Below are 15,319 nucleotides of genomic sequence, written 5' to 3' on the forward strand. Positions count from 1 at the left end.
GGGGGGAAAAGGGGGAAAGGGGGGGGAAAAAAATTTTTTTTTCAGTTTTTGGGGGGGAAAAGGGGGGGGGAAAAAAGGGGGAAAATTTTGGGGGAAAATAAAAAAAAAAAAAACCCCAAGGGGGATTTGTAAACCCAAAAAAAAAAACCCCCCCCCAAAAAAAAAAAAAAAAAAAAGGGGGGGGGATGATAAAAAAAAAAACGGGGGGGGGGGGGTATTTGGGGGGGGGGGGAAATTTTTTTTTTTTTTTTAAAAATTTTTTTTTTTTTTTTTAAAAAAATTTTTCAAAAAAAGGGAAAAAAATTTTTTTTTTTTTTTTTTGGGGGGGGGGGGGCCCCCCCCCCGGGGGTTTTTCCCCCTTTTTTTCCCCCCCTTTTTTTTTTTTGGGGGGAAAAAAAAGGGGAAAAAAGGGGGGGGAAAAAAAGGGGGGGAAAAAAAAGGGGGGGGAAAAAAAAAAATTTTGTTTTTTAAACCCTTTTTTTTGGGGGTTTTTGGGGGCCCAAAAAGGGGGTTTTAAAAACCCTTTTGGGGGGCCCCCCCTTTTTTTTTTTAAAACAAACCCCAAAAAAAAAAAAAAAAAATTTTTTTCCCCCCGGGGGGAAAAAGGGGGGCCCCCCAAAAAAAGGGTTTTTTTTTTTTAAAAATTTTTAAAAAACCCAAAAAAGGGTTTTTTAAAAAAAAAAAAATTTTTTTTAAAAAAATTTTTGGAAAGGGAAAACCCTTTTTTTTTTTGGGGTTTTTTTTTTTTTTTTTGGGGGGGGTTAAAAAACCCGGCCCCAAAAACCCGGGGGGGGTTTTTTTTTTTTTTTTTGGGGGGCCCCCTTTTTTCCCTTTTTTTTTCCCCCGGTTTGGGGTTTTTTTTTTTTTTTCCCCCCCCCCCCGGGGGGGGAAAAAGGGGGGAAAATTTTGGGTTTTTTTTAAACCGGGGGGCCCCCCCCCCCAAAAAAAAAAAGGGGGGGAAAAAAAAAAAACAAAAAAAAAAGGGTTTAAAAAAATTTAAAAAAAAAAAAAAAAAAAAAAAAATTTTTTAAAAAATTTGGGAAAAAAAAAAAAAAAAAAATTTTGGGGGGGGCCCCCCCCCCCCTTTTTTTTTGGGGCCCCCCTTTTTGGGGGGCCCCCGGGTTTTTTTTAATTTAAAGGAAAAAAAAAAAAAAAAAAAAAAAATTTTTTTAGGGGGGGGTTTTTTTTGGGGGGGGGGGCCTTTTTTTTTTTTTTTTTAAAAAAAATTTTTTTTTGGGGTTTTCCACCCAAAAACAAAAAAAAATTTGCGCAACAGGGAAAGGGCCTGCTTGGGGGAAGGAAAAACCGCCCGGGCTAACAGCAAAGGCAAGTTCCTTTTCCTTTCTTTTCCTTCTCTTTTTCCTTTTTCCCTGGTTTTGGGGGGTTTCCCCGGCTCCTTCCTAAATTTTTTTCGTCTTTCCTTTCTCTGGGTTGGGGTTTAAAAAACCTTTTTTTCCCTTTTTTTCTTTTTTTCCTTTCTTTTTTGCCCGGGGTGCCAAAGGCTTTTCTTCTTTCTCCTTCTTCTTTTCTTCTCTTCCCCCAAGGTTTGGGGTTTTGGGGGTTTCTTTTTTTTTTTCCTTTCTCCCTTTTCTTTTGTTCACTGCTAAAAATTTTTTGCTCTTCTCCGTTTAACAAAAAAGCTAAACGGATTTTATTCCCCGGGAGCCCGGGAAATTTTTTAATTTAAATTTTCTGGTTCAAAAAAAAACATTTCTTTTTTCCCAAAATTTAAACACCCCCAAAAATTACCTCCCCTTTTTTTCCCCTGTGTTTGGGGTTTTTTAAATTTTAGCCCCCCCAAAAAAGGCATTTTTTTTAAAAAAAACCCCCCTTAAAGAGGGGAAAAACCACTTTTCACTAGCCAAGGAAAAACCCTTTTAAAGGGGAAACACCTTGGGTTTTCAGGAATTTGCCCTTTTTTTTCCAGTTTACACTGGGTTTTTGTTGGGCCTGGTTTAAACCCAAAAATTTATTTTTCTTTTGGTAAAGGTTTAACAATTTTCAAGTTGGAAGGGGCTGCCGGCCGGAAAGTGAATTTTTTTAAATTTCCCGGGAAATTATAAAAAAAATGTTTTTTAAGGGTTAAAGAACCCCTTTTTGAAATTTAAAAGGGTTTAAAATGCCGGAAAATATTTTAAAAAAACCCAAAAAATTGAATTTCCCTTCTTTTAAAAAGGAACCCCCAAGAGGGAGTTTCCTTTTTTCCCCTCAAAACACAACCCCTCTCATTCAAGGGTTCCCTTGGTATTTTCCATTACTTTCAGGAAAACCCCTTCCCCAAATGTTTTCTTTAAAAATTCATTTTGGTTTTCCCCAATAGAAGTAAACATTTAAAACCCTAGCGAAAATTTTGGGACCCCCGGGGGCCCCTTTTTTAAGGTTTAAAATCAAAGAACATAAAAGGCGACCCAAAGGGAGGGGAGGGGTGGAAGGGTGGACTCCTATCCCCAAACCTAAGGCTTTCCCTTTGGATTTTTAAAAAAGCTTTTTGGGGCCTTTTTTAAACACTTTTAACCCGAGTTACCCCGAAAACCAAATTTTATTTTGAGTTTAAAATTCCAAAAAAAGGGGGTTTAAAAAACCTTGGGAATGGAAAAAGTTTTTTCCCAAAAATTTTTCCCAAAATTAAAAACCCAAGGGTTTTGCTTCAATGGGGCTCACTTTCAGACAATTTGGGCTAGCCCTTTTAAAGGTTGGGGCTTGATAAAAATTGCCCTGGAAATAAAACTAACACTAACTGTTTGGTTCACGGGAAAACTTTATGTGTTCTTTGTTTTCCCCCATTTAAATCAAACTGGTTTTAATTGAATTTAAGTTAATTTTTTTTGGTAAAAAATTTCAAACCCAAAATTTAATTTTTAAAGTTTGTTTGATTCATTGAGGGGTTTTTAAGATATAAAATTGATTTTTTTAAACCTTAGAAAAATTTTTTCAATTTTTCCCAAAAACCCCGGTTTAAAAATCCCCTTGGTTCGGGGAAAATTAATAATTAACCATTTTTTTATTCTTTTATAAACAAACAAATTTTTTTTTAATTTTTGTCATATTTTACTTTTAAAAATCCCTTGGTTTAAACCTTTTTTGGTACGGCAATTAAACCTTTTAATTTCCAAAAAATGCTTTGGGAAAATTTTTTAAAATTATAAAACCCCCTTGGGGTTAAAAAAAGGGGTTTATGAAAATGCCCCAAAAATTTTAAAGGGGAATAAAATTTTAAGGTTTTTTGATGAAATTTGCCTAAAAATTTTTTTTTTAATCAAAATCTCATAAGGATTATTTAATTTTCAGTGATTTTAAAGGGGGTTAAAAAGTTTTTTTAAAAATTGGACGTTTTCCCCTTTGAACTTAAATGAAATTAAAAATGGAAAATTTTAAAATGTAAAAAAATTTTAAAAAGGGGCAAAAGGGGTTTTTGGGGGGATAATTATTTTTGATTTTTTTCCCTTTAAAATTTGTGAATGTTTTGGGTTTTAACCCCAAAATAAAAACCCAGAACCAAATTTTTTAAAACCAAAAATGTTTTTCTTTTTAAAATTTTTCCCCCAAACCAAAAAATTAAAAATAAGACCAAAACTACAGGTCAAAAAAAGGAAAAAAATTTGGTAAATTTTAAAAGGGACAAAAATATTTGACCGGGTTTAAGCTGTAAAAACTGGCCCCTTTTTTGGGGACTTTTTTCCGGAAAACCTTTTGGGCAATTTTTGGTTCCCGGGGAAAACGGGATTTTAAATGAAACCCATTTTTATTTTAATTACAAAATTCCCTTTTTTAAGGGGTTTTTAACATAATGCAAAGCTAAATATATATTTTTATCCCCTTTTTAAATTTAGAAAATGGGTTCTAATTGCCTTTACCCGGGTTTCCCCAAAGGGGCATTTTTTTAAATAAAACCTTTTTGGGATTATTTCATCCAAATTTGGACAAAAAATTAAATTTTTTGTTGGGTTTAAAAGGAGTTTGAACCTTTTCCTTTTTGGACCTTAAAAAACCTTTAAACCCGATTTGGTTTTTTCCCAAAATTAATCAAAAAATTGGTTTTTTAAAATTCCCCCAAATTTATATTAAAAACATTTTATTGTTTCATAATTTAATTTTAATCCCAAAATTTTAATTTTTCAACGGGCCCCCGGGATAAAAACAAATTTTTTTCCCCCCAAATTTTAAGGGAAATTCGGAAAATTTTACTTTTTAAAATTTTTGCAAATTTTTTTGGGATTTTTTTGACCTTTCCCGTTGTAAAAATTTAATTTAAATTTTTTCCCCAAAATAAAAACACCCCCCAAATTTCAAAAAATTGGTTTCTTTCTTTTTTCAAAAATTTTTTCCCCGAAAAAAATAAAAATTTGACCCACATCCCAAAAAAAAAAGGTGGAAATAAAAAACCCCCAAAAAATTTCTGCCGGTTTTTTTCCCCTACTTTTTGATTTTCCAAAACCGCTTTACCAAAAAATTTTTTAAATACCGGCGTAAAAATTTTTTTTTAAATTTTTTTCCCCCTTTTAAGGAAGGTAAAACATTTTAAACTAAAAAATGTTTTTTGTAATTTTTTTCTGGAATCACTGGGGCTTTAACCTTTATAAAAATTCCTTTGGAATTTTCTTTTCTTAGTTTTCCCAATTTACAAAATGTTTTAAAAAAAATTTTTCCTTTCCCAACCCTTTTATTTTGGGCCCCAAAGCCCCAAAATTCTTAAAATGCCCCCAAAAAATTTCCCCCCAAATTTTTCCAAGGTTCAAAAAATTTGCCTGTTCATACCTTTGGGTGGATTTTTGGTCCCCCTTTAAAAAATTCTTTACCTTTCTTTCGTTTTTTAATATTTTGGTTTTTTGGGGTTTTGTTTTCTGTTTGGGACCCGATGCCCCAAAACTTAAACCTTCCCCGGAAAATAAAAATTTTTAAAAAATTTTTCCTGCGTTTTGGGCAAACCCCTTTTGGGTTTCCAAAAGTTTTGCCGCATGACCGGACCCGTCGCCCAAAATCAACCCAACGGTCCTTACTTTTGGGATTGCAAACTTTTGGTTTCCAATCCGGGCTAAAAATTAAAAATCGGAAAAAACCCCAAACCCTTTTAAGGAAAGGAAAAAACAAAAAAAACCCAATTTTGAAAAGGGGAAACGGTTCACACACATTCAAAAATTTCCCTTTTCCTTTTTAAAAGTTTCCACAAAATTTTTAAAACCCCCATTTCCCCTAATGACAAGAAGTCTTTCTGCTCCATTGAAGGAGAATGGAACGGAGTGATGTATGCCAAGTGGGCGAGTGGAGTGAGTCTTTTCTTTACCTCTTCTGTTTCCCATTTCTCTGATCGATTTATCTTTCAATGGGGAGGAGGATAAATATCAAAGCGGACAATAATTATTTGAGGCCAAATGTAGGCATTCATTACACTCGGGATAATTAATAACTAAAGTAAAAGTTTTGCTTTGAATCGACACATTAACACATGCATCGGTGTGTTTTGTGTGCGTTTCTAGGAGAACATGGTGTTCATCGACACTCGGAGGATAGGCATCATTAAGAAGAAAGTGAGAAAGCTGGAAGACCAGCTCGACTACGAGTCCCGAAGGTGAGCAACGAAGCCGCCCTCGCAGACCAATACGGCCCGACGGGTTCAGGAGAAACGGTCCCTCACTCTTGTCGTTCCCCCTTTCCCTTCACCAGGTTGTGGCGAGATGTGACGTTGAACTTGAAGCGGAGAGACATCGACGCAGCAACGGACGCCAAACACCGGCTGGAGGAGAAACAGAGAGCCGAAGCCAGAGAGAGGAAGGAGGACGAGCAGCAGTGGGAGACCAGGGTGAGACGGTCTGCTCTTTATCTCCCAGAAGGAACAGGAACACTGATTGGAGACGACGCACTCACCAAACGCTGGGACATTGACATGCATCTTATCACCTTTCTACAGCTCTCTATATTCTTACCACAGCAAAAGAAAAGCCTTCACTTATTTTCAAGTTAACCCACAGTTGAACACAAGTTGTCGTTGTCATACAACAGGAAATAGAAAGCAGCTCACTCTATACTTTAAATTTGACAGGGCCAACAACTTTATTTCACTGGTAGACCAAATCAGAGTTAGAAATGTCAGATGATTGTGCAGTTTTATTTCACAATTCAAATATTTGATTGTAAACCATGTTTTCGCTTGTGTGTTGCTGCAGCTCTTCCACGAGGACGGGGAGTGCTGGGTCTATGACGAGCCTCTATTAAAGAGATTAGCCTCTCGGGGGCAATGAGAAGACTACGCACACCCTGATACACACGGCATACGTATGCATAAAGAAATGCACACACAACAGAGTCTTCATAAGAACTCTTTTGCAAAACCACTTCTTTTCCCAGCCTTGGAATGACTGATGAATGAATATGTACACAGCTTTGCATTTGACTGTAAAACAACAATATGGAAATGAATGAAATCAAATGGAAAAGCATCTAGGATGTGACGTGAAAACTAGTTAGAGCTCCTCTCCTTATTTGGGCAACTTCACTTTCACCGATACCCACCACCCGCCAAGACCAGACTCGGCGGTGCACAGTGAAGACGGGAGCGTTGGCAAATCTCGCCTCTCAACTCTGCGTCAGTTTTACGACGGCGCCTGACATCCACGCCACAGGACGAGCCAGAGCATCACGCGTTTCCCCTACACAAATGTTTTTTTGTTTTTTTTTGGAGGGGGCAAAGGGGTGTGTATGGTTGAGGGTGTTCAATTCAAATAAACCGTGACAAAAAAATCGTCGCTCTACATCTCAGGGAATCTGGTGACTGAGGGAAGAAAGCTGCTGCTGCTGCTGCTGCTGCCCCCTCCGAGAGTCTGACAGGGATGAATCTTAAAGGGGCGGGGGAGAAATTCTCTGCTTGCCTGCAAATAGTTGTAACTGTTGTTTATATATAGATATACATATGATGGATATATAAATATATATTCTTTATTTTATTTTCAATGCTCTTTTTGTTTATTTTTCTTTCTGGCAATAGTGTAAAAAATATTTGAGGATATGAACTTGATGGCTCGACATCTTTTACGAATCATTCCATTTACCCCCTTTTTGGTGTTGTGTTCCCATTTCAGGTCAACGTTGTTATTTTGTCCTTCACACTGTTCACAAGCCTGACATAAGCCATAGCATCTGAACTCACTGATTGGGAGAGTTGTGGTAGATTTGTGGAATATATGCAATAAAGAGATCATTGACATTGCCTGTTCAAAGGACAAATTTGGGTGTCCATTATGCCAAAATGATTTAGATAAAAGGCAAAAGGGATTTTCCTCTGGGCAGAAAACAAACAATCCTCTGATAATGTTAATACCTGAAGGCATTTATGAACAAATAATTGTTTACATATTCATGTCTTTCTGCATTGCTGGTTCATGAGGACGTAAGACGAGGACGGTGTCTGGGAAGTCTCCTTTTTTGTGCCGCACACCGCCGGCCGGTTTCCTCTCCAAGCCCACAGCTGTCGGACTGGATCACCTTGATGGTTCACGCGTTGTCACGGGGCGAGGAGAGTGGAAAGGAGGAACCAGTGGAGACTTTTGAAACACTGCTGCTGTTTCGTCGTGCTGCTTTGAGTCCAGACTGTTCTACCGGTTCTGTTTTCTCATCAACTTCATTTACTTTGACCAATGATCTTTTAAATCACCACATAGAGGGTGATATGTATCCAACTGTACACCGCTGCTTTCTCAAACAAGTATTCATTCTCTAATTTACAGCGACACACAGATTGGATGTAAATGCAATGATATTGTGCTGAAAGTCAGAAATAATAAAAACATTTTCAACTGAAGATGCTCAAGTATATCTGTGTTGTAGCGAGCTCACGTCGGAGATGAATCGGGTTGATTTTATTGAATATTGCAAGTCTTAAAGTCAATGAATCTGTTAACGGGGTCTATAAAGACAAACATATTCCTGGTGCTGTGTGTATGAAAAACTTGCAGCTGGTGAATTCAATTATTTTAAGCATACTAAAATGCCTTGAGAAACGAGCCAAATTAAATTGTGTCCAAGCTAAATTTGGTAGTTTTTACTCTTGTTATTTCCTCCGTGGTATGTCTTTATAAATTATATTAACTCGAGGCCTTGCCATACATTTCAGTATCACTCAGTATCGCCTGTTAGAGAGCAATCAAAATGTATTTTTTATTTCAATTTTGATCATAACCATTGATTGTATCAGATGTTCCTGTTTATTGATGCAAAGTATTAAATCTCCATGAATTTATTCCTGTGAGATATTGTCTTGGTTATTTCAAATGAGTACTGCCTCATGTCTCATCCTATTGCTCAGAACATCGTGACAGACTCCAGGTAGCATACACTACGTAAAAGCTTATATGAATTGCCCAGAAACCAACCACGACTATAAGATGGAAAAAATATGTTGATTATATAACATTCAATAATTAGATCAAACAAAACTGTATTTGTGAACATGCACCATTATAAGAACAAGAACTATATTGATATTCTTAAAACTAGATTTTTTTACACAAAACATGACCAGTTGAAGATTAACTTAGAAATACGATACAGTTGACATCAAGATGATATGTCGTCTCTCTGCCATAAAAGGCATAGTGAGTCTCTGTCTTCAGCTGCAGGAACTGTTTCAGGAACTGGCGTTACTGATGCAGCTATAACAAACACATGGACCACTATAACAAGCTGTAACATGGACAATAAAAACTCCATAGAGTCTAGAATAGACAATCACAACTGTTAGAGAAGATGTAAAACAGGTTATGTTTCTTTTTTTGTAATCTCAAAAGTTTTCGTCAAAGTTAATTGACAATTGTTTATAAAGAGAATCATCTGCATACTTTAAAATGGTCCTATTTCCATATCTGCTCTACCACCTATTTGTGTAAAGGATGAATAAGAGGGGCGAAAGCACACCTACCTCTGGGGAGCCAGTCGAGGAGCAAACTTGGTCAGACAGAATTCCATTGACCCTCACTCTGTGTGTCCTATTGGTTAAAAAGTCAAGAATCCAACCTACAAGATTGTGACTTCAGTCAAATTGTTCTAAAAGTCAAATGGTTTAAATATGGGGTTGATTTGTGTTAAAAGCAGAGGAGAAGTCTACAAATAGAAGTCTGACATGAGATCCAAAAGTGTTTGAAAAGTAAATTCAACAAAATGACTGTGGCATCTTCGACTCCTTTGTGTGGCACAGGCACGTGCACAGATAGAGCCCTAGTGGTGCTCAAGCACCAGCCCCTTTGCCCTGGATGATTAAAGTGCCCTTTTTGCTGGAGAAACATTTTTTTTATTCATCCGTATTTAAGAATAAAAGTTACTCTCTCTGTCATCAAGTCCCCCCAAATGTGTTTTATCATCCGACGGGGCATTTATTTGAGTTCTTGTGAGAATTTCGCCCTGACATGCTCCGCGACGCTCACGGGCCCCCCCCTCCTCTCCCTCCCCCGCCACGCTCCTCCTCCTCCTCCACTTCCTCCTCCGCGCAGTGCTCCTCGCGCCACCAAACGGGTGCACCTCCTTCTCCTCTGACCCGCAGCATCAGACACACAGATCATGACGGTGTTTGTCCCCTGACGTTGTTTTGTGATCAACCACAACATTAACGCTGCTGAAAACATGACGTCACAACTGGGCCGACGTTTCCTAAAAAAAAATGTTTTTAAACTCCGTGATTTCAAAGCCTCGTCCAGCTGTTTACTGACTTTCAGGGGCGGTTTTTCCTACAGGCGGTATAGGCGGCCGCCTAGGGCGCCATTCAGAGGGGGGCGCAAAAAAATGCGCCTTTTTGCTGGGCAGTTTTTTTTGCACCCCCATCTATATCTCCAACCAATATTTTGAAGGGCAATGCCAGCCAGAAAACAAACAAAAAACATTAAAGCTGCAAGCAGCGTCGAACGGGTCCTCGCTCATCTGCGCCGGCCGGAGACGCCGGCCGGAGACGAGACGCCGGCCGGAGACTAGACTAGACTAGACTAGACTTCTCTTCTCTTCTCTTCTCTTCTCTTCTCTTCTCTTCTCTTCTCCGCTCCGCTCCGCTCCGCTCCGGCCGGCGTCTCCGGCCGGCGTCTTCTCTTCTCTTCTCTTCTCTTCTCTTCTCTTCTCTTCTCTTCTCTTCTCCGCTCCGCTCCGGCCGGCGTCTCCGGCCGGCGTCTTCTCTTCTCTTCTCTTCTCTTCTCTTCTCTTCTCTTCTCTTCTCTTCTCCGCGCTCCGCCGGCGTCTCCGGCCGGCGTCTTCTTCTTCTCTTCTCTTCTCTTCTCTTCTCTTCTCTTCTCTCCGCTCCGCTCCGGCCGGCGTCTCCGGCCGGCGTCTTCTCTTCTCTTCTCTTCTCTTCTCTTCTCTTCTCTTCTCTTCTGCTGGAAATCACTGCTATATACTCTGTTTCGCTGCTCCGTGACGTCACGACTACGAGCGACGTCACCGCATCAAAGCGCAGACTGTTTCCATGGTGACTCAGTGACGTCACGGAGAATGTCTTGTCCGCGAGCGCGCGATTACAGTTTTTCTCGATTGCTTAAACACATTTTTTGAAAGCATGCCTCGTTTTCTCAAAACTCTAAACACAAATCCCAAAACCACTCACACAAAATGCAAAACCCTTTATATCTCCTGCAAAATGCAACTTTGCTTTCAAAACAGCGTTATGTCACCTCAAAAAGGCATTTTGTTTTCAAATGACAAACACAGCCCATTATATGAGTAGACATTATAAGCATCGATTGAACACTGATGTGCTCAATGGAAAACACTATGAAATGGGAAAACACCAGTATGAAGGCCTTATCAGGAGCATTATGCCTTTTCATTTCCAGTGTTACACGTCGAGACCCGCGTCCGTATAGGCCTCGGCTTCCTGAAGCCCAGAGGCGGAGCGCCGTTCTGCTGCTCATGGTCAGGCTACAGCCGGTTAGGCTGCGTCATTTGCTAACACAGGCTACCGAAAGCTATGTCTTAAGTGCTGGCACCGGCTGCTCGGGCTCGGCACGAGCTAAAGCGCTAAAATGCGTCACTCGCTTCCTCTACACTGCGGGCAACAAGCTGAACTACGTTCAAACTGCGGTGGCTTAAATATATAAATACAATGTTAACTTAAGATCAGAATCCTGTTCATTGACAATTAATGTTAGGGTGTTCACATGCAAGGAATATGATTTTATAACAAAAGACAAATACATATATAGAATAATATGCAATACGATATAAAAAAAGGAAGAACAATGCAGTTGAGAGCTCTCTCACTCACACACACACACACACCTCTGCAGTTGGCTTATTCTCATCCTGGTTGAAAGCTTACCTTGGAATATTTTCCATTACTTTCAGGTACACCATTCAAGCCAAATCCACAAAGCATCTTTCATCCTGTGGCAACCTCTCATTTTAGGTGAGTAATGTAACATATGATGATATTGATAAGTTACATCTTAATAAGCCATAGTTTTCTGCATAAATGTTGGCTTTATCTTGACAGTGTTTTCTTTTTTTGCTCTTTTAGGTGGAGGATGTCAAATACACAGCCAACATAACTAAGGTCGTCAGCAACAGAGGAGGAGCTGCTGGAAGGAAGATCCGACTCCTCATGGCTCCAACAGCTAAGGCAAGTGCATTGACTGGTTACGTTGTTCAGCAAAGTCAAATCTTGTGATAAAATCCATTTTAACACTGGTTTTAACAGAGTTCCCGCATCCTTGAAACCTAGAATTGTATTTATGCAGTCTGTACAATTGCTCTGGAGTGGGGTTTAAGAAACCTTGACCTAAGAGTGGAAATATTCTAGATTGTAAATTCCTAGTTGGAAACATGTTTTGCCCCGGGATAAGTGTAAAGTCTCAAGGACTTTTGACTTCTAATAGGTCATACACATCAGATAAGTGGGCAATATGTCTTCTCTTTCTCAAGGCTTGGGTCTTGAGGAGTAGTAGCATTTATTTACTGGCAAATAAACTACACACTACACTGTTATGTTCACTGCTATAACTTTACTGCTGACTTCTCTCTGTTTTAACATTTAATAGCTAAACTGGATATATATTGCAGATGTCCGTAAGTTAATTATTTTCTGGTCAAAAAGAACATTTCAGATATCCACTGACATTCTTCCTAGGAAGAATTACCTCGCTTTTGCCATTCATGTGTTATGGGCTTTTTATTTTTAGATATCCATAATTGCATTTTTTTTAATAGTCTTACGAGGGGGAAAACTCACATTTCACTCGTATCGACGGGAAAACGGTATTCGAAGCAACATCGACCTTGGCTCAGGATTATGTTGCGCACAGTCCAGTCTGACACTAGTGGCTTTGTTAGTCTGGTTATAAACAAACAGAATATTATTTTAATCATTTTGTCATAGCTTATTACTAATTAAATACAAGTTGGATTTAGCGCTGTGACACTGACAAAGGCAAGTGTAGGATACTTTTTAATTTGCCAGAACATGTCATAAGGACAAATGCCTTCTTTCAAGTGTCATAGTAATCCCTTGGGTGAGAATAAAAGGGTTATGAGCAATGTCCTGGAAAATATCTTAAAGTGGATACTCAAAATTGTATTGTGCCTTCTTTTGCAGAGTGAGGACATTGACCTCAAGAGGGAGTGTGTCCTCTGTGTGTCTCCCTCAATGAGGACAGCAACACTCTCATCAAGGAGTACTTGGTGAGTTTTACAGTGAGCTTTCAGTGTTAAACTTGCAATGTTTTCTTTCAAAATGGTCACTTTGTTTTTCACCATCAGAACGTCAACAGTGAGGAAGCTGAGCGAGAGATCGCGCAGACCACCGTGGGCCTTTACAGGATTATCAAAGAAGGTGCTGATAAAGAGGACGAGCCAAAGGACGTTGGAGTGGTGATCGAAGGTGTGGAGCTGCTATGCAATCTGAGAGGCGTTGCCTTTGGATGTGCCATGCTCTTTGGCCTAATTTACACTCTCAACCTGAGCTATCCCCGAGAACTCAAATTCACTTTTGAGTTTATCCAGAAAGTGTTGATGAACTTGGATGGAAAGAAGTTGTCCCCAAAGGTCCAAACACTTAAAATCAAGATGCTTCAATGAGCTCACATGGTCAGCACTGGAGAGTTGAGCTAGCCACATTTTGGCATGTTGGACATTGATATATTGACCTGGTAAGACTACAGAAGCTAGTGACTTACTAGTTTGTGGTACTGTTGTCAGGTTCACTGGAAAAGCTGTTATGTGTTCTAATTGTTGCATTACCCAGGTTTATCAATACTGGTATCCATTGTATTAATGATTAATCCATTTTGTATTTTATTATTCATCATAATCACAACTCTAATTTTTAAGTTGTTGATGTCATAATGCATGGCTAGACTGGATATATTGTATACCTGTTTAACACTTCATGACTAAAATGTTGTGTTCTAATTGTTCCATTACCCAGGTTTACCAATACTGGTATCAGTTTTATTAATAATTAATCCATTTTGTATTACTATTCATCATAATGATCATAATCACAACTCTAATTTTTAAGTTGTTGGTGTCATATTGTGACTGTTTGTATACCTGTTTAACACTTTTTTTTGGTATTCGTCAATAAAGCCTTCTGAATTGTCCTTGTATGCATTAGTGATTTGTTTCAAATATATAATACTTGATTAAACAAATTAGGTTTATGTAAAATGTCCCCTTAACTTTATATGTAATAATACATAAGGTTTATGTATGAATTTGCATCAATTTAATGTAATCAAATCTCATAAGGATTATTCAATTCATTCAGACTGACTCAATGGGATAGAAAAGTATAATGTTTAATTAGACGCTTTACATTGAACTTATGTAATGAAATTACATGGAAAATTTACATGTAATTGAAATACTTAAAGTCAAGGTTTTTTGGATAATTATTTTTTTGATGCTTTCTCCTGTTGTAAAATATTGTGAATGTATAATGTTTTAACTCAAAATATAAAACAGCACACAAATATACAACTAAAATGTTTCTTTCTTTTTTCTAATTTTTTCACAGAACAAACAATAGAAAATAGACCACTACAGTCAACAAAAAAAGAAAGAAAAGTGTAAATAAAAAAGGACAAAAAAATACTCCTCTGCCTCTCTGGTCTCCTCTACCTTCCATGTTTTCATCCATTCTTCTTCAAATCAGGAGGTCACCTGTGGCCCATATATTGCTAAAGCCTTGATTCCAAATTGCACAACAGCCGTGGAAATGGAAGTTTTGCCAATTGAATAGCAGTGTGTTCTGTCTGAACACAAGGAGGCTTTGGCATTGATGAAGTGTGCAAAGTAGAGAGGATGGTGTTTAGTGTTTTGAAGAAAGTGTGGTTAACAATTGAAATCAGTGTCTAAAGCAGATAATTGTGCTTATAGTTTAGCAGAATTGGTTTAGGGAGTTGGCACATGAGTTACAGGTTGTGGTTATTGTGTTCTAAGTTCCAGTTTTTGTGTGGAATCAATCGAGAAAAACTGTAACATCCGCCAGCTAAATCTGCCAGTAGGTGGCGCTTTGAGTCTGTGAACATAGTCATGCATCATGTGTCCCTTCGTGAAGTGTAGACCACTTCATGTAAATTCAATGTAAAAAAAGTGATGAAAAAGGCGGTCACATTATTTTGGGCACGACGAGGAGTGAATGTGCACCGTTGATCAGGGGCGTGGCGGAGCGTAGTTCAACACAGATGTGACATTTTCTCAGGGATTTTGTTCTTTATTTAATGTTTGTTCATTGTTGCGATCGTTGTTCTGTTTATTTGAAAGAAATTCAGTCTTGCAGGGCAAAATAGCGTTTGAAAGTTGAAATTCGTTTTCGTGCAAAATCGTTTTAAATGTATTTTTGGGGTGGGGCGGGGGGCGCCACAGTGAAGCCCGCCTAGGGCGCCAAATGTGCTAGGGCCGCCCCTGCTGACGTTAGTTATGTTTAGAGAATAGAGAGAAGAGTGAGAAGAGAGAGAAGATAGAGAGAGAAGAGAGAGAAAAGAGAGAGAGAAGAGAGAGAGAAGAGAGAGAGGAGAGAGAGAGAGAAGAGAGAGAAGAGAGAGAGAATTCTTATTCCGTTCTATTTAACAGGGGCTAGTCTAGGATTTGCGTGGCCAGACTGAAAAATCATACGGCCTCTATTGTTCAGAGGGCGGGTCAAATGTGGAGGCGGGCCGTATTCGCCCGCGGGCCGGAGTTTGAGGACCACTGCTCTTGGCTGTTGATGTCTATCAAGATCGCTCATTTTGAAAATGACGTAAGAGGGCAAAACGGATCCGTATCAGACCAGCGAGGAGGGCAATACGTGGCTGGCATGACGACCCATGAGCCAATCAGAACGCTTGTACTGTTGTTGCTATATAATAATTCATCT

At 38.7% G+C, this 15,319-nt stretch overlaps 1 protein-coding gene and 1 long non-coding RNA gene across 2 annotated transcripts; both read left to right on the top strand.

Annotated features, from left to right (window-relative positions):
• The first annotated feature begins 5,190 nt into the window (after positions 1-5,190).
• Positions 5,191-8,230, top strand: LOC130193580 (oxysterol-binding protein-related protein 9-like). The gene is made up of 4 exons (XM_056414119.1): positions 5,191-5,264; positions 5,475-5,566; positions 5,662-5,797; positions 6,162-8,230. Exons 1-4 carry the CDS (start codon positions 5,241-5,243, stop codon positions 6,234-6,236), a joined length of 327 nt encoding a protein of 108 aa, XP_056270094.1. The 5' UTR covers positions 5,191-5,240; the 3' UTR covers positions 6,237-8,230.
• A 3,362-nt stretch (positions 8,231-11,592) lies between these two features.
• LOC130193957 (uncharacterized) lies at positions 11,593-13,562 on the top strand. Its single transcript, XR_008831744.1, has 2 exons — positions 11,593-12,642; positions 12,721-13,562. It is a non-coding gene; the product is annotated as an uncharacterized LOC130193957 (long non-coding RNA).
• The last annotated feature ends 1,757 nt before the right edge of the window (positions 13,563-15,319 follow it).

Source organism: Pseudoliparis swirei, chromosome 5 (genome assembly GCF_029220125.1).
Source record: "Pseudoliparis swirei isolate HS2019 ecotype Mariana Trench chromosome 5, NWPU_hadal_v1, whole genome shotgun sequence".
NCBI classification, from domain to species: Eukaryota; Metazoa; Chordata; class Actinopteri; order Perciformes; family Liparidae; genus Pseudoliparis; species Pseudoliparis swirei.

Excerpts from the sequence above, each read along its gene's own strand:
- LOC130193580 (XM_056414119.1), top strand. The coding sequence starts at position 5,241 with ATGTATGCCAAGTGGGCGAGTGGA. Across the intron at positions 5,265-5,474 it reads ATGCCAAGTGGGCGAGTGGA|GAGAACATGGTGTTCATCGA; the intron begins GTGAGTCTTTTC and ends GTGCGTTTCTAG. Across the intron at positions 5,798-6,161 it reads AGCAGCAGTGGGAGACCAGG|CTCTTCCACGAGGACGGGGA; the intron begins GTGAGACGGTCT and ends GTGTTGCTGCAG.